At 43.0% G+C, this 23,572-nt stretch overlaps 1 protein-coding gene across 1 annotated transcript; it reads left to right on the top strand.

Annotated features, from left to right (window-relative positions):
- Window positions 1-13,246: 13,246 nt before the first annotated feature.
- Crtam (cytotoxic and regulatory T cell molecule) lies at window positions 13,247-23,572 on the top strand. The gene is made up of 5 exons (XM_027411871.2): window positions 13,247-13,382; window positions 14,920-15,003; window positions 17,891-18,037; window positions 20,721-20,807; window positions 22,784-23,572. Exons 1-5 carry the CDS (start codon window positions 13,247-13,249, stop codon window positions 22,912-22,914), a joined length of 585 nt encoding a protein of 194 aa, XP_027267672.1. The 3' UTR covers window positions 22,915-23,572.

Here is a 23,572-nt window from a genome sequence, read left to right as displayed (position 1 = left end):
TTGTTTCTCTTTATCTATGTATTGCCTTGGGACTATTTACTTTTCTTTCCTTCTGTTTGTCTTTCACTATTTCTCCTGTCTGACTGACTGGAAGCTACCTGGCTTCTGGACCCAGGAGTCTCCCTCATTCTCTCCTCCTTTTTTCTCTTCCTCATTCTTCCCTTCTCTTGAACCTAGATTTCTTCTCCTATTTATTCTCTGTCCTCCAGCCCCACCTATCCTTTCTCTGCCTAGCTATTGACCATTCAAATTTTTATTAGGCGAATCAGGAGCCTTAGGCAGGCAAGGTGAAACAAATTCAACACATCTTTACATAATTAAACAAATACAGCATAAACAAAAGTAACACACCTTTACACAGTTAAAGTAGTATTCCACAACAAAAACAAATGTAAGCACATCTTTACATAGTTAACTATTCCAGATAGATAGAAAGATAGTTAGATAGATAGATAGACAAATAGATGAATAAATAAATCCATGTAATATTTTTTTAGTTTTTTTTTCAAGACAGGGTTTCTCTGTATTGCTTTGGAGCCTGTCCTGGAACTCGCTCCATTTCCCACTGGATTTCAAGGAAATCCACCTGCCTCTGCCTCCAGAGTGCTGGGATTAAAGGCGTATGCACCAATGCCCGGCCTATGTAATAATTTTTTAAAAGGACAAGAAAAGAAAAAAGTCAGTGCCATAGGGTCAACCCTCAGCATTGTAAAATAAGTATACTTCATGGCATTTGCACCCTGATGAAATCTCCTAACCACACAGCCAGTAAGAAAAGGTTCAAAGGGTAGCCTCGTAACACATGGCCTTTAGTGTCTGCATGCATCCAGTCATAAGCCCAGAAGACAGTAATCCCCTTAGTCAACAGGACCTAAGCAGGAGGATGTGAGACATCACAGCCACTCATTGCTGAGATCCACATAGGACTGCCCTACAGGTGAGAAGGCTGAAGGCCAGATAGGGAGAAGGAAGTTGGCACATGGCATGCAGGGTGTGAGAAAAGTTAAGGGTGAGTGAGAATGCTGTCAGTGTATCGTTAGCATCAGCGGGGAGGAAGTGGTAAGCAAAAACAAGAACCCACACCTCCTTGCTCTGACAACAGGTGAAAGTCAGACTCCAAACTTAGGCGAAAGAAAAGTGAAGACAGCTAAACCTCCCATCTAGTATCTGCCAGCATGAAGAGAACCATGCATATCTTTTCCTTGGAAGGGTTCTCCCTTGAGACTCGGAGACAGCATCTTCCTCTTGCATTCTTTGACAGACCTAGGCATCCCGAGTATTATTTTAAGTATTATTTTAAGAAAGCTGGGTGGACCTATAGCTTTACAGTGGACTAGTCTTCCTTTCTACACCAATTTCCTGCTGGAGGATCAAACTCAGAGCCAAAAGAAGACCAGTAAAACCCAAAGCGAGGAGTGGTGGCACAGCCTCGGCCCTCCACCTCCTCAATCTTGGTCCTTCCCATATGCATCTCTGGAATCAATAGACATGACCAGTCTGACCAGCAGCCACACACATTGAATTCTCAGCAGCAAAGAGCATCTGCTACTGATCTTAAGGAGAACCATACCTTTGCCTGTGCTACAAAGCCACAGTGCACTTTATCAGAATCTAACAACATTGTAAGAGTCCACTGTCTCTATTTAATGCATGAGCATGGGATTATTTCCCACGAGGGAACCCAAGCAGAATTCTGGCTACAGGCCTCATTGCTTATTTTTGAAACCATGGATGTCTTGATTAGTTACTGAATTACATAGTAATTGAAACCAAGGCCTGTGGCATGCTAGGCACATATTTTACCACTGGAGCTGTGTCTCCAGCTCCACAAATCTCTTTGTGTATTTGTGTATACATGGTTAAGTAGGTGTGTATATGTATGTGTGGGTGGGTGTGTACATATGTGTGGAAGCCAGCGGTGAATATGAATATTGAGTGTGTTCAACATCACTCTCTACATTTATTTATTTATTTATTTATTTATTTATTTATTTATTTATTTATTGAGACAGGTCTCTTTGAGCCTGGAGTCATCTATTCTGCTAGACTGGCTGGCTAGGCCCCAGGGGTCCTCCTGTCCCCAGCTCCACAGCATGGGATTGCAACTGAATACTCTGCCCTTGTTGTTATATTTTAGCCAGTGCTGGGGTCCAAGCTCAGATCCCCAGGATTTCATGGCAAGCACTTCACAGTGTAAGCCATCTCTCTAGCCTCACAGTGATGCATTGTTCTTTTTCCACATTGGCTGCCAGTATAGGTGTTTGTCAATTAGGGCTAAAACAAACTGTTTTCCTGTGAAAATCAGTATGAATACAACACAAAATCCTGGGTTATAATTGCTATAGCCTACATGAAAATTAAGGACTAGAGATGGAATACATACAATAAGGCTGCATTAGTGAAGCCCCAGAGCTCCCAAGAGCATTTTTCCTGATATTTAAAATCGTCTGAAGGATGCTGGGTATGATGGCTCATGTCTGTAAACCCAGCACGTGGGAGGCTGGGACAGGACAGAAGGTATCAGACGCTTAATGCCAGCTTGGACTATGTAGTGAGTTCATGGTGGGTCTAGGCTACATGAGACATTATTTCAAAACATTTTTTTTTACAATGTGTGTATCACAAGGAAATAAACTTCCTTCCTTTTTTTCTTTTTTCATTTTTGGGTTGAAGATAACGCTAAAAGCATTTGTGTTCATAATTTATGAGTACAGTGTTCTTCTAGTTGGATAGTTTTTACACTCTCCTGGGTAAGAATTATATTAGACAGAGGAAAAACAGCTTAGTTTAAAACTTGAAACAATAATGAACGATGATGAATGTGCCAGTTCAGTAAAAACAAGTTTATTCTTCCTTTATTTTCTAAAATTTTGCTTTGGGAATTCTCCCATTCCCTATAATTGGTTTAAACTCTCGTTTGCTAGGCCCCCTTTTGACTGGGGGGCATGGCCCAGTGACCAAGGCCCATTGCTAGACATCGGTGTGTGTGTGTGTGTGTGTGTGTGTGTGTGTGTGTGTGTGTGTGTGTGTCCCTTATTGCTCAGTGGCAAAGTGCTTCCTAGCAATGGAGAAGCCCTGTGTTGAATCCCCATTCATGCTCGAGCACACACACACACACACACACACACACACACACACACACACACACACACACACAGAGGCTCATAGACAGCTGAGGTAATACTTAAACTTGCAAATCACCCATTTTATAAACTGAAGCTATGAAAGGTGTTTTCTGGGGGTTCAGCACAGACAGGCTGCCTATGTAGTTACAGAGATGTGGACTGAAATCCATATCCTGAGTATAGATCCCAGCTCTGTGACCTCTGTGACCTGGAGTCTGGTGATTTATTCATCTGTAAAGTGGGCAACAGGTCTTTTCTTTGGGGTTGGTTGGTGGCTTCTGCTGCCAGGGCACTTGTTACCTGGCTTGACAACGTCAGTCATGGGACTCGCTTGTGCTCTGACCACCACACCTCATGCACTCGTGCGCGCTGGCTGACCATCTCTCCTTCCACAGCAGCCTTTCTGAACATGGAAACCATCACAGTGGAGGAAGGCCAGACACTCACCCTAAACTGTGTGACTTCTCTGACGAAGAATGCCTCTCTCCAGTGGCTGGCCCCTTCCGGGTTCACCATATTTTTTAACCAGCATCCTGGTAAGTGAGGTGAGGGGAGAAAGAGAATGATAAACCTCAACCTAAGGGATTTCCAACTGGGGCAGATTAGTGGCATAAAGGCCCACATGAGTCACCCAAGGGTGGGCTAAGCCCACCCACTGTTACATGTGACTCACACCTCTGAAGCCTGTTACTTGACACAGGGTGGCTTTGGGGGGGACAGGAAGTCTGAAGTGGAAACCCCATCAGAAAGGTTGTTAAAGGGGGGCTCGAATTACAAAGCACCTTTCCACGCCTGTAGCTCATCCCCACATCACTTTTTGACTCTCACTGACCAGGAAACACCCACAGCAGAGCCACAGGCAAGCAGCAGGCTGCCTGGTGGACCTTCCTGTGGAACACACATCACCTCCTGTCTAGAGTCAGCAGCAAAGTTATGTTACCAAGCACCTTGTCTTCCCCTGTTGGACTTCATACCAGGATTTCTAGACAATGGAAATTGATGGGATGTGCTTTTAGTCAGGCCAGTCATGCCTTTCCTGTGTCACACATGAAGTATGTGCTGCGTGCTTAAGATAGAAAGAAAGGGACATTCTGTTATGATAACTCTTCAAGCCAGCCTGGTCCCAGTGCTGTGTCAGCATCAAATAACACTGAGAGACTCTATTTTTTTATAATGCTGTTGGCTGGTGACTAGGATTTCTTATAGGCTAGCTCTGTCTTAAGTATTAACCCATAACTACTAATATATGTATTTCTACATGGTCTTATCTTACCAAGAACACCAGACTCATACACCCTGTCCTCCCGGGATTACATGGCAACTTCTCTCTTACTACACTTCCAGAATCCTCCTTGTCTCCTCATCCCACCTAGCTTGCTTCCCAGTTGGCCAACAATGTTTTATTCATCAACCAATAAGAGAAACATATGTACAGAAGACTTCCCCCATCAACATTCTTCAGGCATCACTTAAACCTCAGGCAGGAATTTACCAAAGACACTCATAATGAGACCATTGATATCTCTATTACCCCTAGATGTCAAGCACTTGAGAAAATCTGATTTTCTGAGAAAATTTTTCTGAGAAAAAATAAATATGCTTTGTCAATACTGTTTAATTGATACATCAAATATAAAATAGCCAAATAGACTGTGGTGAGCTTTACTGGCTGTTCATAGTGGAGTCCAATAGACTAAGTAGACACAAGTTAAGAAAAGTGGTGGAGAAATGAACTTTGAGTAGGACTAGTTCTGTTAAATGAAGTTTTTGCTGTTCTGTTTGTTTCTCTTTGGAAGAATGGGAAGTTAAAAATTTCTTCAGTAAACTCTTAATCCACATCAAAGGTTCTCCAAATGGAGTCGCCTTGCCCTCTGACTGGCATTTGGCAGCAACTGAGAATTGTTGGGGTTGTTACAAGTAGGGAGTTCGGGCCCTGGGCTCTGGAATCTAGAAGGTAGAGGCCAGGCATGCAATAAACAACCCACACTTCACAGTGCAGTCCCCTGCAACAAAGAACTCTTGACTCCAAAGGCAACAGAGATGAGACTGAAAAACCAGGGTTCTAGCTTGGGAGGCATAAGGTCTCAAAAGGCACAGCCATCCTTTCGGATGAGAGATGTTCCCTTGGGCGTTAGCTAAGGTTTAACTCTGAGTGTGCACATCAAGCACCTTTACCAGATTAAAGAGCAAGTCAACAAAATTGCTCTTTTCAGAGCCTCTGCTTTCCCCAGGGATCTTGGACCTCAGATGAAATTCCCAGGTCACTATATAAAATCAAATCAAGAGGAAGCCTCCATGTTGGTTAGAACTTTTTGAGCTTGCTTTTTTGTACTATTGGCTAACTCCCTGGAAGGACTGAGGATCAAATTAAAAACTGAAGGCACTTAGCTGGTGTATGTATCTTCCATGGCTGACATTGCTTGTGACAAGGCAAACCACACATACATCAATCAGGCTTAAGACGGAAACTACGGTAGGGCATTGTTCATTACAGCAATGGGAGTGGGGCCTCGTGACACATGCCTTTAATCCCAGCTCTGGGGAGGCAGAGGCAGGAACTCCTCTAAGTGAGATTCTCATAACAGCTTCTTTTCCCTCCTTTACAGCTTTAAAAGGCTCCAAATACCAGCTTCTTCACTACTCAGCCACACAGCTCTCCATCAGTGTGCCCAATGTAACTCTGCAAGATGAAGGCACGTACAAGTGCTTACATTATGGAAGTTCCGTGAGGACGAAGCAAGTGAGAGTGATTGTGTTAGGTATGTTCCCAGCAGGGTGATTCCCCATGGGTATGGCAAAGTGATAAACAGAATGAACCATTTTTATGTATTTATTTATTTATTGGTTTTTTGAGACAGGGTTTCTCTGTGTAGCTTTGGAGCCTATCCTGGCACTCACTCTGTAGATCAGGCTGGCCTCGAACTCACAGAGATCCGCCTGCCTCTGCCTCCCGAATGCTGGAATTAAAGGCGTGCGCCACCAACACCCGGCTATTTATTTATTTTTAATTTAAAAATTTTATCTGTGGCTGGGTGGTGGTGGTATATACCTTTAATCCCAGGCAGAGGCAAGCTGATCCCTTTGAGTTCCAGGCCAACCTGGTCTACAGGGTGAGTTCCAGGATAGCTAGGGCTACACCGAGAAACCCTATCTTGAAAACAAAAACAAAAAACGACCAAATAAACAAAAATGTATCTAAGGAGGGAGCATGTGTCGTGGGGCTCACATAGAGGTCAGAGGACAATTTGAAGAAATCAGTTCTTTCCTTCCACCACATAGATATTGGGGACTGAACTCAGGTTGTCAGGCTTGGCAGCCTTGCACTGCTACCTGCTGAGCCCCACCCCCAGCCCACTTTAAAATTACAATGAATCATGTGTAAGATTTGTTTGATTTTTAAATATGAGTCTATTCGGGGATAAAGTGTGGGTGACCAAACAGGACAGAAGATAGTGCCAGAAACCAAACACAGGTTCTTAGTCGCCAGGCTCTTTCTTAGCCATTGAGCCATCCCCCCAGCTCCATGATGTACCGCTTCAAAACTTGATATTTTAGTTTTAAATTTTTTTTCCCATAGCAAGGAGCTTCTAAGGGTACCACTGCCATCTTTTATCAAAAGCTTTTATGGCAAGCTCTAGATTCAGAAGTAAACCAATAAATTTGCCTTGGGCATCAACTAGATTTTCTTCTCAGAAATGAAACAGAAGTAAGATTGTCCAATTTTACAGATTGTGCCAGGCACCATATGAAATTCTAGGGGATCAGAGATGTGGGAGTGATCTCTGTCCTTAAGGAGTTTGCTCACTTCTTATTTCCGCCACTGAGCAATCTCATCAACCATCCTGGCTCAGGCTACTGTGTGTCCTTCTGGGCAGTCAGAACTCGATATGTACTCCTTTAGCATAACACCCAGCATACAATAATTTTTGCTTTTCCCCCAATGACAATAAGGCTTGAACCCAGAGCCTTGAACATGGTAAGAGCATGCTCTACCACCAAGCCACCTCTCTAGGCCTCCACACCCGGCCTTTTAACGCGGTGGTTCCCAACCTTCCTAACGACCCTTTAATACAGTTCCTCATGTGGTGGTGACCCCTACCATACAATTATTTTCTTTGCTACTTCAAAACTGTAATTTTTGCTACTGTTATGAATCATAACGTAAGTATCTGTGTTTTCTATTGGTCTTAGGCGACCCCTGTGAAAGGGTCATTCAACCCCCAGAGGGGCTGTGATCACAGGTTGAGAACCACCATCCTAACCTTCTAAAAGCACAGGACCTGAGTCCACAGCCAGACTATTAGTTCCTTGAAGGGCCTCTCAGTCCCATCTCTGGGTGCCTACAAGGAACACATCTGGAACCTGCCCAGAGTCATTCCGTTCCTTCTCAATGTCTGGATGGATTCAATAAATGCAGACAAGTGTGATTCTCCCATGAAAGAAAACAGCAGAAGTAGAATTGGAAAAAGGAAATTAGTAAATCCAGCTGAAAACGATATCCAGGACAGCAGTACAAAGAGAAAAGTCCAGCGGGTCCTTAGTAATGGAAACATTCTTTTGATGTAAGGAAGAGGCATAAGACATTTACTTTGTCCCTTATTTGCATAAACTTGCAAGCGTTTAGAGCTAAAAAAGCTGTCTCCTCTGTGCGCCAGATGACATACCAAGGAGCTGGGGGACTTGTCTGTTTCTATAGCTCGCTGGTGACAGAGATGGGACTAGCAGTCGGGTCTCTCCCTAGTGTGCTAGCAACCAAGCTTGCGGCATGACGTCACATCCAGACTGCTGGTCTGATGATGTCTCTCTGGGAATTCTCAGGACCCAGTCACATGCTCAGAAACAAGCATTCTGACTTCACCCAGCTTAGTTGTTTGAAAGCATAACATGGTAGAATTCTGGGGAAATGAAACAAGAAATGTGGCCAGTAATTATGCAATTGTCCCTACAGCATTCCCCCAAGATTCATAGGTGATATGCTTTGCCAACATAACAGATCAGGTGAGATCCTGTCCTTCAGGAGAGTGCTTGCAGTGCGAGCCTAACAAACTGGCTTAGGATGCCCACTCCCCACATAAAAGCTGAGCACAGGCATCTTTAACTCCAGCACTGATGAAGGGACAGGCACATCCCTGCAGCTCATTAACCAGCCAGCCTAGCTGCATCCATGAGCTCCAGATCTAGTTATAGACGGTATTCAAAGAGTAAGGCTGACATCTGCCTCTGACCTCCACATACCCATGCCCACCTGCACACCTACAACTAGTTCAGATAGAAAATTAATTTTCTCCTAGTGACTCCTTTCAAGCCGACCGTGGAAGCTTTGGTTCTCAGAAGGCAGAATGGAGAAAAACACGTTGTACTGAAATGCTCCACAGAGAGGATCAAGCCCCCTCCGCAAATCACCTGGCTGCTGGGGAGTGATCTGGAGATCTCTGGTAAGTAGGAGAGAAAGGCTTCTTTTTCTTTTGTTATGGCGCCCTCTGGTGGCCAGAGGTGCCCAAAGACACCGTTCAATAATACATCAGTTCAGACTCCAGAGAAATTAACCTTATAACAATCAATATTTTGTCTAATGTTAAAAGAATAGTTATAAATCATGAATTTTTAAAATCATAGTATAAATATAAAGTGAGTTATTTATGACTTCTTAAAAACTGATAAAATCCCCTAAATTAAGTGGTGCAACACAAGCATAAGCTTTTTCACAGTCATAAAATTGGAAAGCTGTCATTATATGTGTACACAAGATATCCAGATTACCAAGTGGCTGTGTCCCAAGAAACCCCACTATAAGATGAAATCTCTTCATGAAAATCTCAACGCTCTAATTCACCAGATGTCAAACTACCTCATCAACCTCAGACATACTTTGAGCACTTACATTACCCTGCCTCTCAGCAAAATCACCTACTATAAAGCATGTGTCATAAAGAACTTTTGAGAATTATGTGTGTTTTTGATTCAATCATGTGCTGAAGGCAGCTAAAACAAAGAGCAACTACCTGTATCTCCGAGTGTGTGTGTGTGTGTGCATTTTAAGGTTAAGAAGTCCTAGGCTAGGGCATCTTAAGTCAGGGAGCATCTATAATTAAATGCATAAAGCCTTCCTCATATATGGATACTGTGTTGCACATACAGAGACAGACGAAAAGGTTATGAGAGGCAAATGTGATGGCTCATACATGTAATCCCAGCACCTGGAAGGCTGGGGCAAGAGGATTATATGTTTCAGACAAACCTGAGCTACATAGTGAGTCCCGGGCTAGTGTGAACCATAGATTAAAAATGTATTTAATACTGTATAGATAAAGAACCTACCTTTTTTTAAAAACCAGACATCTGTGGGCTTGGGGGAAGCACATAGTGTTGGCTGACATTTCAGCAGATGTTGCCTTTGCTAACTGAACAATGATCTGCCCTTAAGAGCTGCAAGGGACTGTGCACTGTCAAGAAAGCTGAGGGCTACATGGATTTCTAGATAGAAAGGCTTAAGACTCAGACCTGTCTTCCAGTTCAGCAAAATCTACTTCATACTAAAACTCCTTCATTACTGTAGCCTTCATGCATCCTGTGACTTTGTGTTTTGTGACAGTAAGTTACCCCTTCCTTTTTTTTTTAAGGCCTTCAAAAAGTTACCCTTCTTGTGTAACCACTGTAAGATGTTTTTTTTTTTTTTCCCCAGTACAAAGTTTGTAGAAACTTACCTACTAGATGCTGCTTGTCTTCTGCCCATGCCCAATCCACACAAGGCAGCTGTCTGGATGTTAGACTCATCCAATAGAGTTCTGTAGCCATAACCTTTCTCGTCTCTTCAAACTGTTGTGTAGGTGGACTCCACCATGAATTTGAAACTGATGGGAAAACCTGTAACACCACCAGCACGCTCATAGTCCACACATACAGCAAAAACTCAACAGTGCACTGCATTATCCGACACGAGGGCCTGCAAGGAAGGAAACTGGTGGCTCCCTTCCAGTTTGAAGATTTGGGTAAGAAAAATGGTTTTGTTTAGCTGTCCTTAATTTAGCTTACTATTTCTTTATTGTCCTACTTTGCTTTCATGTTGCTGGGCTAAAACATTAACAAAAACAATTTAAAGGAGGAAAGAGTTTATTCCATCTTACAGCTCTTGGGTCACACTCTATCATCAAGGGAACTTGGGGCAGGAGTTCAAGGCAGGAACCAACAGACAGGAACTGAAGCAGAGGCTATAGAGGAATGCTGCTCAATGATTTGCTCAGCCTAATTTCTTATAGAAAGTAAGTCTTTCCACATCAGTTGTCAATCAATGCCTCATAGACATGCCTGCAGGCAATCTAATGGAAGGAATTCTTCAACTGATGGTGCCTCTTCCCAAGTGCATCAAGTTGACAACCAATATTAGCCATCACAGCTACCTATTGACTATCTAGAACCATTCCAGATCTCCAGCAAATGTTCAAAGTAGGTCATTAGTATCAGCAATTGGTGGCTTCTGTTTACTTATTATCTTTGGTGAGCCACAGAGATAATACAAATATTTTATTCATCCAATCCGTTAAAAAACAAGCTTGCTAGCAGAGAATGTTTTAAAGCACATTTACAAGTAAGCATTCTGATCCCTTTCGACTACACTATCTTCTGGGTGGAATGTAGGGAACATAAGAGTTGCCCTAGGAAGATGTCACATCTAGAAATTAATGTTTCTAGAGAACAGAGCAAGAAGAAGGATTAAATTCTCTGGGGACTGGTTTGCTTCATCTGTTTGGGATTGCAAATGAGGAACGTTTAGTTGCCATCACTAATTTGGGAGTGGGGTTTGTGGCATTGAGCCACAGTTCTCAAACACCTTGAATGTAATCACCTTCCACACTCGTGTGTGTGTGTGTATGTGTGTGGGTGGGTGTGTGTGTGTGTGTGTGCACGCATGCGCGCGTGTGCGCGCGCGCGCCCACGCACATGCACATGTGAGTGTGAGTGTGTGAATTGTCTGTTGGTGCAGGTGTAGGTGAATATATGTGGTCAGAGGCTGACATGTCTTCCTCAGCCACTGTTGAATCTTACTTTTTGAGACAGTCTTTCACTGAACCTGGGGGTCGCTGACCAGTGAGCTATATGGATCCACCTGTCTCTGCCTCGGGGTGCAGGGAGCACAGGCTCATGCTGTTCTGGCTTCTATCTGGGTGCTGGAGATGCTAACTTGTGTCGTCAGGCACTTTACCACTGAGCCATTGCCCAAACCTACCTTTCTGAGGACCACAAAGAAGTTTTATATATTTGAATTGTCTCTATTAATATTTGCCTGTTAATAATTAAAACTGAGAAATTTAAATTCCATGGTTAGGTTATTTTAAAATAATAAGTCTACTATATGTTAGCAAACATTGCATAGTTTATGAAAAAATAACCATGTTACAAACATGTTAAGAAAATGGCTGCTTTTTTATTTTTTTAAATGCTCTCAATGTCTGGTTCCATGGAAAACAATGCAGTTCTCAGCAGTGTCTGCAGTCAATTATTTCTACCAAGTCATCTTGCTTGAAATAAACGTAGAACAGTTTGGCAGATATTCGAGGCCAGCCAGGCCTACACGGCAAGTCCCAGGTCTACTAACGCTATTATATAGGAAGACTGTCTCAAAGAAGCAAACAAAACTGTATCCCCCTGGGCAAAAGGACCTTCTGAAATATTATTTCTCTGATGGTTTTTCTGTAACTCTTCTTGCTTTCCTCGGAGGTTTTGCCCACTATTTAGATTTTTTACACCTGCTTAAAAAATACCAGTTTTAAGCCATAGAAAATTCTTTGATTAAATGAACACTGAGAAGCATCCATAAATTTCAGGAGGCAATGCCTATCTGTCACATATCGTGGTTGAAAGGCACAGTTACATGCTTATACATTAACATTCTTCCTGGATGCCAGCCTTGTTTCCCCCCCCCCCAGATTTGTTTAATTTGAATTAGAAACAATATTGTTTTACATGACAATCCCAGTTGTCTCCCTCCCGTCCTCCCCTATCACCCCTCCCCCAACTAAAGCCCTACCTATCACATATCCTTTCTGCTCCCCCTGGATGGTGAGGCCTTCCATAGGGTGTCATCAGAGTCTATCGTATCCTTTGGGATAGGGCCTAGGCCCACCCCCGTGTGTCTTGGCTCAGGGAGTATGCCTCTATGTGGAATGGGCTCCCAAAGTCCACACCTATGCTAGGGACAAGTACTGAACTACTACTGGAGGTCCCGTAGATTTCTGAGGTCTCCTCACTGAAACCCATGTTCCTGGGGTCTGGTTCAGTCCCATGCTGGTATCCCAGCCATCAGTCTGGGGACCAAGGGCTCCCCGATGTTCAGGTCAGCTGTTTCTATGGGTTTCATCAGCCTGATCTGGACCCTTTGCTCTTCACTTGTCCTTCTCTGCATCTGGATTCCAGTTTAGTTCAGTGGTTAGTTGTGGGTGTCTGCTTCTATTTCCACCAGCTGCTGCATGAGGATGCCAGCCTTTTCATTGACTGATCAAAATGATCTAAGCTGACTCTCTGGAAATATCCACAAACATTTCTTTATGTTACACAACAACATTTAGTGGGCATCTCACTTAGTAAATGGGCACTATACTAAACACCTATGTGAATGGAGTTATTACTGCACACACACACACACACACACACACACACACACACACACACACACACGTGCGCACACATACACACCAGGTAAAAGCTAGCAACTGTATTTCACACACAAGGGAAAATATTCATGAAGGATAAATTGAGCATCTTGCCCAAGTCACTAAGGAGCATACTGATAATAGCATTGAGATTCAGTTCGTTCTGCACCTGGAATAATGGGTCGGTGATATGGAAGTATATTTCCTCTGGAAATAGGAAACTATCCATCGCAGATGGACAGACAGAGGAACTGATAGGTGTGTGCAAAAGGACACAGCAAATACTCTTTGCCTGCTACTGCCAAATGCCATTGCACACAGGGGTCCCAGCGTGCTGTACTCTCAGCCAGGTCACCTAGCAGATGGGCAAGCAGCAGGGTACAGATTCAAAACACAGAGTCTGGGTTCCGAGTCTCCTCACAACCCCCAGAAGTGAGTAGCAGCCAGGCTCTGCGAGCTGTGATCCTGAGTAAGATGTGGCTAAAGCTGATCTCAGTGGTTGCAGAATTTTGTTTTTCCCCCTTTTTAGTTGCAGATGAAGAAACAGCTTCAGACGCCCCTGAGCAGAGGTCTCTCTCCTCTCCAGACCCCCAGCAGCCCACGAGTATGGGTAAGTCTCAAAAATCCCTGAAACCTTAGAAGAAATGCCTGGTTGGGATGACACATTTTTTAATTCTACATTTAAAGAATATTTCTAAAACTTGTGTATGTGTATGGTGTGTATGTGTGTACATATGTGGGTGCACTCATTTTGTGCAGCATTGTATCTGCCAATAGTGGGTACTCAGAAAGTGCACAATAAATGAGCATATGCATGCATGCATGAATGAATGAATGAATGATGAGTGAGTTTAAAGGTGTCTTGAGCGGGGTGGTTAGCCTCCCTCAAGAAGGCATGCATTCCTGAATGTTCTCTATAATAATTCCATATTTCGAGGTAACTGTCTTCGGGTCATTATGTTCATAGTTTTCAGTATCAGATCACATTAAAAAAAAAAAAAAGCTGTGTCCTGAATAATATTGAAAAGTAAAGGTTTGGGGTTTTTAAACCCTGAAAGATACAATATGTATTGTACAGATTTTTTTGAAGTGTGGTGGAAATTGAAAACATTATGAAGTGGGGCAACCACCTCCTTGCCTTAATAATTCAATATTTTTAAGCGTGCTCAGAGTCTGGTTGTTTTTAAATTGCCTGGCACCACGACTGAACAACTCAATTTTCTGCTCTGCATTTTCATATACAATCTAGGATTTAAGAGACATGGTCTCTAAAATTCTTCTCAGCTTTCAATTTCTGCCATTTTATTACTGTTAATAATACCTCTTTTGAGAGTTGGAGGCTTCATTCCCCTCGGGGCCACATAGTGGCGCTGTGCCATGGGCTGATAAAACACGGCAGCCAAGGAAGAGGGACCTGGAAGCATAAGCAACAGAACTCCAGAAAAGCCGCCTTATTGTTCCAGTTCATCTGCAAAAACATCACAGTTCAACCCGTTTCTAAAAGATGGGCATCCAGGCTTTAGACAGGCGGCTGAGACTCTAGTGCAGCACAAAAGTCTTTGTGCTGTGCATTTCTACCCAAGTTTCTCTCCAGAAAGCCTAGAGGCCATCCCAGGCCCTCCTTGTTTAGTGCTTCTCTGGAAGCATCCTATGGGCCTCCTCCCTGATTGTTCTCACCAGGAAGGAATCAAGGAATAACGACTTTGATCTAGATTCCCCAATTAGACAACAAACTGGGAATGTCCTGATTGATAGACTCTGTTACTCAGTTGCTTCAGGACTAGGCCCTTTGCAACTGCTCAGAGCGCATTCTCTCAGAGCTGAAGTGAGAGACTACATACCAAGTGCATAGCCTGGAGCACATTAGGTGTTGAGTAAAGGGTTACCTTTACAGGTATGACAAAGGGAGGCTGGCCAATTGTGACTATTTTTATGAGAAACTGGTCTTTTACAGCAAAATCAGACAAGCCCAGGAAGACAAAGGCTCGTATGTGAGAGCTGAAAATCTTGACCTGAAAGTAAAAGCAAATAGAACTGTGCTTATTATTAATTGAAACTCAGAGGGGAAGGACAGTCAAGCCAGAACAGTTATAGGATGAGTCACATACAGTGATATAGGTATATATCGTGTCTTACTTTCACCTTAGTCTCAATGGTGGAAAATTCCAGTATACAAGAGACTGACAAGGAAGAGAAAGAACATGTCACTCGAGACCCTGACTTGACTACTGGTGAGTGTTAACCACTGGGCTTAGAACAGATGTCTGATATTCTGACCTCCTAGCTGTGTGCCCAATGGTTTTCTTCAGTCCTTGTTTTCTGTGACCTTTCTACCCTTATAACATGTTGATCGCTCCCTTACCCCATCCTTAGTTGTCTCATGATTTCCTTATCCTCCCTGTCCTGTTATTTTTGCTAACCACTGCATCACTACACCAGCTAACTAACTCTACTTCTTCTGAGTTCTTTTGTTTTAAAAGGATTTCTTTTTCATGGGTATGAGTGTTTGTCTGCATGTTTGAATGTGTACCACATGTGTGCCTGGTGTCCACAGAGGCTAGAGGAGGACACTGGAGGCCCTGACTGCAGTCACTGACAGTTGTGGATCATCATGTGGTCACTGGGAGTCAAGCCCAGGTCCTCTAAAAGATCAGCCAGTTCTTTTTTTCTTTTTTTTTTTCTTCTTTTTTTTAAGGATTATTTTTTTATTTGAGTTACAAACATGATTGAATTACATGACAATCCCAGTTCCCTTCTCCCTCCCCTCCTCCCCTACCATCCCCCCCCAACTAAAACCCTACCTATCGCATATCCTTTCTTCTAATTTATACCTGACTCAACCTTTCTGCTCCCTCATGGCAGCCAGTTCTTAAGAAGAGTAGTTCTTAACTGCTGAGCCATCTCTCCAGTCCCTTTTCTGAATTCCTAGATGTATATGCTAGACGCATATACACAGGCACACACATGTAGTCACTGATGACGCATGAGTTCTCTTCCAGGTGTTTTGTCTATGCTCATAGTTACTTCCTTAATATGGGGCCTCGTCATCTTGTGACTTCAGCTCTTCCTCTTCTGGTCCAGGCTTAGCACCATGGAAACGTACCCTTGTACCCTTCCCACTTGTGTACTGAGAACCTTTCTGGCTTCTCATCATCTACAACATAGAAAACCAGCTTTCCATCTGCTTAAGGTGCACTCTGCTATCTATCTCTGCAGTCCTGCTTCTAGAAAGCCCCTGCGAGATACATAATGCTCTGAAGGCACACCCTGTCTCAACATCCCTGCCCTGTCAGTCCTTATTACCCCACAGTGGGAGAGGCTTCACCTTAATGGTCTTCTCTCCCAAAACTGATTGGTGTCTGTTGGAAGCTTCCCAGATGCATGCAGCCTCAGGGTCCCCACTTGTCTCTGAATTCCTATTCTATAAATACACGTGGTTCTGGGAGTTGGCATATCCTACTTGTTTTTGCCTTTGTAATGCATTTATTTTTATAAAAAAAATGATCCCCTAAGGCATAAGGATTATGTCTTAGGCAGATTCAAGTACTCTGATCTCTACATAGCCACAATTCCTTAATTCTGGGCTTGTTGGCTGAGGTGAAGGACATTTGGCAAAATTACAGACTAGTTTAGAAGTACTTTTAAGAGCTCATCAAGTGTATCTCCTAATGCTTTACAAGGGCCACATTTAGCCTAGTCAAGGTACATTGAAGGCAGGGTTTAAATGAGTCCACCAGAACCAAGATAAATGATAAATAGGTGTTTATTAGGGAAGCACTTACACAGATAAGAGTAAATAACTGCTACAGTCTTCCTGCTCCAGAAGATGCCGTCTCTGCCCTTCCAATGCTCTCCATAACCTAAGAAAGCATGAGCCAGCCCCTCCTCTACCTTATAAGAGGTCTCATCTGTACCTGGAACCATGCCCAAAGGGTGTGGCCACCACCACAAGTTCACTGGCAAGGCAAGATGCCACTACAGTACACAGCATTTTGTCTTATTTGGATAGTTTTTCCAAAACCCCCTAATTCTCCTGAGCTACTATGCTACATTGTGCTGAAGAAGCATTCCTCATAGCTACTTAAAATTCCCATACTGTAATTTAAGTCAATATTCTTTCATGCTTTCTCTAGAAATGAAAAAAGAATGAAATATCCATGTCATTAAAAAGTAAACACACAACTTTTCAAGTGATCCGTGGGATTGTTTTGTCTCTATTGCCTATTTGCTTGTTTTCAGAGACCCGAAAGCATGTAGAAAGAGTGGTTTCTGGGGTAAATTTGGCCCTTCTCCTGAGCTGAGCTGGAGAAGTGCTGTATATATTCCTTGCCCTGGCTGCATTCCCTACTGCTGTGGTAAAACATTCTCACAAAAGCAGCTTGAATGGAGAGTGGTTTTATTCTGCTTACAGCTCCGGGTTATAGTCTGCAATTGTGGGGAAGTCAAGGCAGGAACTTGAACTAGCTTGTCCCATTCATAGTTAGGAGCATAGTGAGAATGAATGAATGCTTGCTGACCCATGGCTCACTTTCTTTGCTTTTATACAGTCTGGAACTGAAACCTAGGGAATGGTGCCATCCACAATGGGCAGGGTCATCCTAGTCAATTAATGGAATCAAGACAATCTCCCACAGACACTCCCTCATTGAGATGGTCTCTTTGTGTCAAGATAACAATTAAAATCCACAGTGCCAGGTGGTGATGGCACACACCTTGAATCCCAGCACTCAGGAGGCAGAGGCAGGTGGATTTCTGTGAGTTAACAAGGTCAGCCTGGTCTACAGAGCTGGTTCTAGGAACTCCAGGGCTACACAAAGAAACCCTGTCTCAAAAATAAAACAAAATAAAATAATTAAGCATCACATCCAGGTGTGGTGTCACATGCCTTTAACCCCAACACTAGAGAGGTAGACAGGAGGGTACCTGTGGGTTTCACGAAAGCCTGGATTACACAGCAAGTTCCAGGCTGGCCAGGGCTGCATAATAAAACTTCATCTCAAAATAAGAAGAAAATTAGAGAAAGAAAGACAGATGAGGACCAACCACCACATTCCACCATGAACTAGAGGGAAAGGCACCAAACCCAAACCGCCTAATAACCTGTCACTCTCTTCACAGAAGCCAGTGCTCAGTACACAGGCCTGGAGAGGAGGAAGAGTGGCATCCTGCTGCTCACGCTGGTGTCCTTCCTCATCTTCATCCTCTTCATCATCGTTCAGCTCTTCATCATGAAGCTCCGTAAAGCACACATGATTTGGAAAAGGGGTGAGTGAGCAGAGAATCTGGTGAGGTCCCTACGAGTCCAATGACTGAGTAGAGAAACGGGGGAGCCTGTCAGTCAAACCCCTCTCTTAGCTACTGTGCCAGCTGGCCAGCAAGGGGTGTCACTCAAATAAGCAACCATTTCTTTTCTAGCAAATGTGGGCTATGGATCTCCAGGGAACGTGCTCAAAAAGTGTCAGACAGAATGCTAAAGTAGCAATGGGAGTTGGTGCAGAACTGTAGATGCTCTTGTTGACAAAACCCTGAGCCAATTCATCCATTCACTCAGCAAGCCTTCCCTGAGTGCCCACTGCATGCCAGGAACCATTCCTGGGCTGGGGCTATGTGAGTCTACAGGATTGGAGATCCCTGGTCTCCTTATATTCTAGCTATAGATAAAGGTTATATTCTAGTTATTGATAAAAGTCCTATATTTTTCAAATTTTACAAGAATGTGCTCAGCTTCACTCGTCCATAAGACACCAGCCATTTCCCCTCAAGCATTCTAGTGAAATAGTTAGCATTAAAGCCACACAATAACAATCATAATAATACCATAGTAATAAATAAATCAAAATATCTAGCACAGATGATCCCTACTAAAATGCATATGCTCAACATATAGCAGAGCCTGACAAGACCTTAGAAGTTATTCAGAATAACTCCATGAACATATGTAGGATTAGAGCCCCTCTTCATGAGGGTGTGAAGACTGTAAAAACTGGAGAATGGGAGGGGCACCAGAAAATGCTGTCTTCTGGGTGTGCCATGGCTTCTGGCATCATGAACACACAGCAGCTGTGACCACCTATATAGGAGCTGCAAACAAACAAAAAGACATGATGATGGGGCACTAGTTGGAGAAAATATGATGGTGAGCAGGGGAGGGAGCATGGCAAAAGGTAATGGAGGTAAATACGATCGCAATGCAATATATACAAATCAAAAACTTAAAAACTAACTTAAAAGAAATATTTGCTTCATTCTCAACAATTTAGCCCTACATTGTCTGTTGCGGCAGTCACAAGATGACTGTCTAGCCCCTAACATGCCATGAGTCATTATCAAGATGTGCTATAAAGATAAACTACCCAATTTTCAAAAATCAGTACACACATTCAAACTCAAACATAATGTGGTATTTGGGGTATGCCAGTTAACCAAAATATAATTAATATCCCCCCTTTTTGTTGTAGCTGCTAGAGTATTTTAAATGGTGTGTTATAGTGCTGCTGGACAAAGCTGATCTAGTCACATATGGTCCAAGGTCTCTGGCAACAGAAAATTCTTTATGCCAACTCAAGACACTGCACCTTTGAATATCTCTGGCTTAAAAGCATCACTCTTGGGCTGGAGAGATGGCTCAGAGGCTAAGAGCACCAAAGGCTCTTCCAGAGATCCTGAGTTCAATTTCCCAACAACCACTTGGTGGCTCACAACCATCTGTAGTGACATCTGGTGCCCTCTTCTGGTGTGCAGATATCCATGGAAGCAGAATGCTGTATACATAACAGATAGATAAATAAATAAATAAATAAATAAATAAATAAATAAATAAAATCTTTAAAAAAAAGCATCACTCTTGATAGCTTAGCATGAACTCATCTAGACAGATGAAGTAATGACTCATCATGGATAGACCTAAGGGGGTGACTAAGAGAGGGTAATGATGGAAAGATGAATAGCATGCGCTTTCCTTCACAAGCAGAAAATATAGATGGCATGAAAGCAGAAGGAAGACTGGAGAGGAGCAGTGGAAGGGGAGAAGAGATCTAAGTGGGGGTAATGGAGTATGGTGGGAGGCAAACATAAGAAAACTACAATGATAACATATGTATCTTAGTTACTTTTCTATTGCTGTGAAGAGATACCATGACCAAGGCAACTTACAGAAGACGCTTACAGTATCAAAGTGAGTCCATTATCACCAAAGTGCAGAATGTGGCAGCATTCAGGCAAGCATGGTGCTGGAAACATATCTGCGAGTTCTACATCTTGATTCACAGGTAGAGATAGAGAGACTGGGCTTGGTGTGAGCTTTTGACATCTCAAAGCCAACTCCCAGTGATACATCTCCTCCAATAAGGATGTCCTAATCCTTCCCAAGTAGTTCTATGCCCTGATGACTAAGCATTCAAGTATATGGGCCTACATAGGTCATTTTGATTCAAACTACCACAATATGCATGAAAATGTCATAATGAAAACCCACATTTTGTATGCTAAGTAAATCAAGTAAAAGATAATTTGACCTGTATATGTATATGTATATGTATATGTATATGTATATGTATATGTATATGTATATGTATATGTATATGTATATGTATGCATGCATGCCCAGAGACAGGGTCTGATGTTTCATTTGTGCAGTAGGCAAATGGCAGAGCATTATTTCAAAGTCTCCCGTTAACGATTGGCCACCACCATTCTGTTAGGGCTGCTGCAGTTGTTCCTTTGTGAAGAACAATGCCTACTTCTGTCCTGCTGTCATTTGACTTCATCTCTTACAGTGCCCCTGGGAGCCCTGAAAACCCTGTAAGATGGCATATTGAGCTAATGAATGCATAAGGCACAGGAGATCGTGATAGTTCAGCAATGGCCAGGCTGTCATCTTCTTCCAACATCCATTTCTAACGATGTGTGCAATGTCAGAAATTAGTAAAGTAATTTTCTTTTCTTACAGAAAGTGAAATTTCAGAGCAAACTCTAGAAAGTTATAGGTCAAGATCCAACAATGAAGAAACATCTTCCCAAGAGAATAACAAACAGAGTAAGTCGCATGCGTGGCCTGACACTTGAACGATGAGGCTGGTTCGTGAGTCGCCTTAGGGAAAGTGAGGAGGGGATAGGATCAAAGTTTGGTTTGACCTGATAGATTTTCACTTGTTTTATGGCATTTAAGGAAGTTTGTCTTTAAAGATTAAACGGAAGCTAAATTCTTGTAGTAGAACGTTCTCCACTTTAGGAAGGCCGGCTCTGACTTCGTTGTCACACTCAGGGTCACTGTGTGGCCAGAGCTGTGCCACATCCTACACAAAACCTCCGGCAATGCAACCCTTTCCATACTACCCTATGCTTTATTCTGTTAGTCAGAAAACAACTGAATTCATTCTGCATCCTTGAAGTCTGTCATGGAGCCTGGCACAAATGGAATATCTGGTAAATTTTCAATGAATAAATGAATTCAAGGCTTAACTGATCCAAAGAGAAATATTTGGGGTCTTTTGGATGGCTTCATTGCATTACTTTAAGCAAAAGAAAATGGTAGGAAAGACCCTAAAGGAGAAGGAGAGTGGATGGGGGTGGATGGGTGGATGGGAGTGAGGCTCTGCACACGAACATGTGTGTATTCTGATTTTTAAAAAATCTAGTAGGCAGAAGCCAGGCAGGTCGATAACACGGCAAGAATTATATACCTTCTACCTGCAGTATGTCCTCCCTGCAAATTAATTTATTCTACCTGCCAAGTGTTTCAAGAAAGTGTCCTGAGCTTTGCTTCTTGGCTCTGTTTGTTTGCCTAAGGGGTTTTGTGGAATCTTAAAACACCTGTGCCTTTTTGTTTCATTTTGACCTTCCAAGGTGTAACACAGAGAGAATAGGCTTCTAGTAGGGAAAGAGACACAGAGACCAGATGGTGGGGACAATGTGGAAACTACCTGCTGACCATTGGGCTGTGAAGCACAGGTGACTGCCATCGGAATTGGTGTGACTTGTGTAAATTCCTGTGGTGTTTTTCCTGGGCAAAGGGAAGAAAAAACAGCTGGAAGAGAATCCTAAGCCTTAGCAGAGGAAAGCCCTTGCTCCAGGTGCTGAACAAGCAAACATCCTCAGGGTTCAGTTTTAAGGAAATGAAATGGATGCCTGCACTCAGCACTCCCTGTGCAGATGGGGACATCAGGAGCTCTCCATCTGCACAGGCAGAAGGATTTTCTCCTGGGCTCACATCTCCAGTTTCTTTCTGTGTTAGTCATGTTTGGTTTGGTTTTTTACTGCTGTGACAAACACCTGACAGACCAAGGGAAGAGGGATTTATTTTAGCTTATGTTCAAAGGTCTCAGCACACTGTGGTGGGGGGAGTGTGGTGGAGTGGGCACATCACAGCAGCCCAGAACAGAGAGAGCCATTTGCTCACTAGCTTCCTCATCCTCTCTCCCCTTGATCCCACCCAGGCCAGGCCCTGGCCTGTTGGTTTGTGATTCCCACACTTAGAGGGGTTGCTTTCACCCTACTTCACCCTCCCTAGAAACTACAGATACTTCCAACACCATGATTTCCTGTTCTTCTAGAGGTTTGTCAATCCAATCAGGGTGACATTCAAGATACAAAGCACTCTCCTTCTTGCCTCCATACCTCAAACCCAATGTTGCAGCTATATTGTTTTATGCTTTCAAAAGATCAGTCTGGAGCCAGCTCTAGCTCTGGACTTTGAGAGTTCTGCCCCAATCTCATTTTTTTCCATAAGCCTTGTTATTTTCTACTGTGTGGTTTTGCTGAAGGCAATGTATCAATTTCTGCAGGTGATCGATAGCAAAAATGTCTATGTATTTTATTTCAGGTTGATTAATATATTGTTTATATATATAGCAAAAGTTGCTTTTTAATTAAGACACAACAATTTATTTTGAACATTTACATATGCCAGATTATTGTAGTTAGGTTTTATAACTGAAACATGGCTGCCAAAGAGCTTCAAATAAGTGAGCGCAATGCTGTTCAAAACTCATCTTTAATGTATTTTTCTTTCAGCTTCCCAGTCTAAGCATTGTATGAACTACATCACACAGCTATACTCAGGAGTCAAAACAAAGAGGAAGGAGAATGTACAGCGTTGGAAACTAGAAGGCAAACACAGTCGTGTCCCAGAAAGTATTGTATAAGTGTTCCCTGCAATAGAAGATAGGATTTCAGAGCAGCCGCATAAGGCCCTGGAAAGGAACATAAGTACAGTGGCATGAAAAAAATGTCCATTGAGTATAATTCAGGACAGTGTCCACTGAGCCAGAGCATCAACATGAGGACCAAACCATGGACAGAAAGCTCCTCATTGAAATACAAACATAGAAAGAACCTATTATAACTGACACTACTTCAGAGTCGGAGAACTCCACTAAGTCTTTTGGATCAGGGTCAGTATGACCAGCGAACATCTGACCTCGAAAGGAGCAGGAGGCAGCAGTCTTTAGATATGGGGCTGCAGTGGAACAATTTAAGTTGGTTTAAAATCTTCTATTCAAGAAGAACTTAAGGATGAGACGTACCCAAAGAAGACCTGAGATACCAGAGGCCCGCTTTCAAGAAGGCTCTTGGGAGGAAGGTGCCATATGGGCAATAGGGAGAGATGGAATGAGATGGACATGAAGATCCAGAGGTCTGCCACTCTCAACACAAGCCCTGAATTCAACTGCAAGTTTCTTTGGTCTCCTTGATAACCATGGGAGGCAACCTGGCAGACAATTTTTTTAACCTGATTACACCAAGACTAAAGAATGTAATTAACAGGTTTTAAACTCATGAGTGGCTTTTGGAACTTCTTTA

The sequence above is a fragment of the Cricetulus griseus genome, chromosome 4 (assembly GCF_003668045.3).
Source record: "Cricetulus griseus strain 17A/GY chromosome 4, alternate assembly CriGri-PICRH-1.0, whole genome shotgun sequence".
Lineage (NCBI taxonomy): Eukaryota > Metazoa > Chordata > Mammalia > Rodentia > Cricetidae > Cricetulus > Cricetulus griseus.
The sequence above is the reverse complement of the archived record's forward strand: the minus strand, read 5'-3'. Positions and strand labels throughout refer to the sequence as shown.

Excerpts from the sequence above, each read along its gene's own strand:
- Crtam (XM_027411871.2), top strand. The coding sequence starts at position 13,247 with ATGTGGCTAAAGCTGATCTCAGTGGTTGCAGAATTTTGTTTTTCCCCC. Across the intron at positions 18,038-20,720 it reads ACACATGATTTGGAAAAGGG|AAAGTGAAATTTCAGAGCAA; the intron begins GTGAGTGAGCAG and ends CTTTTCTTACAG. Across the intron at positions 20,808-22,783 it reads CCAAGAGAATAACAAACAGA|CTTCCCAGTCTAAGCATTGT; the intron begins GTAAGTCGCATG and ends TTTTTCTTTCAG.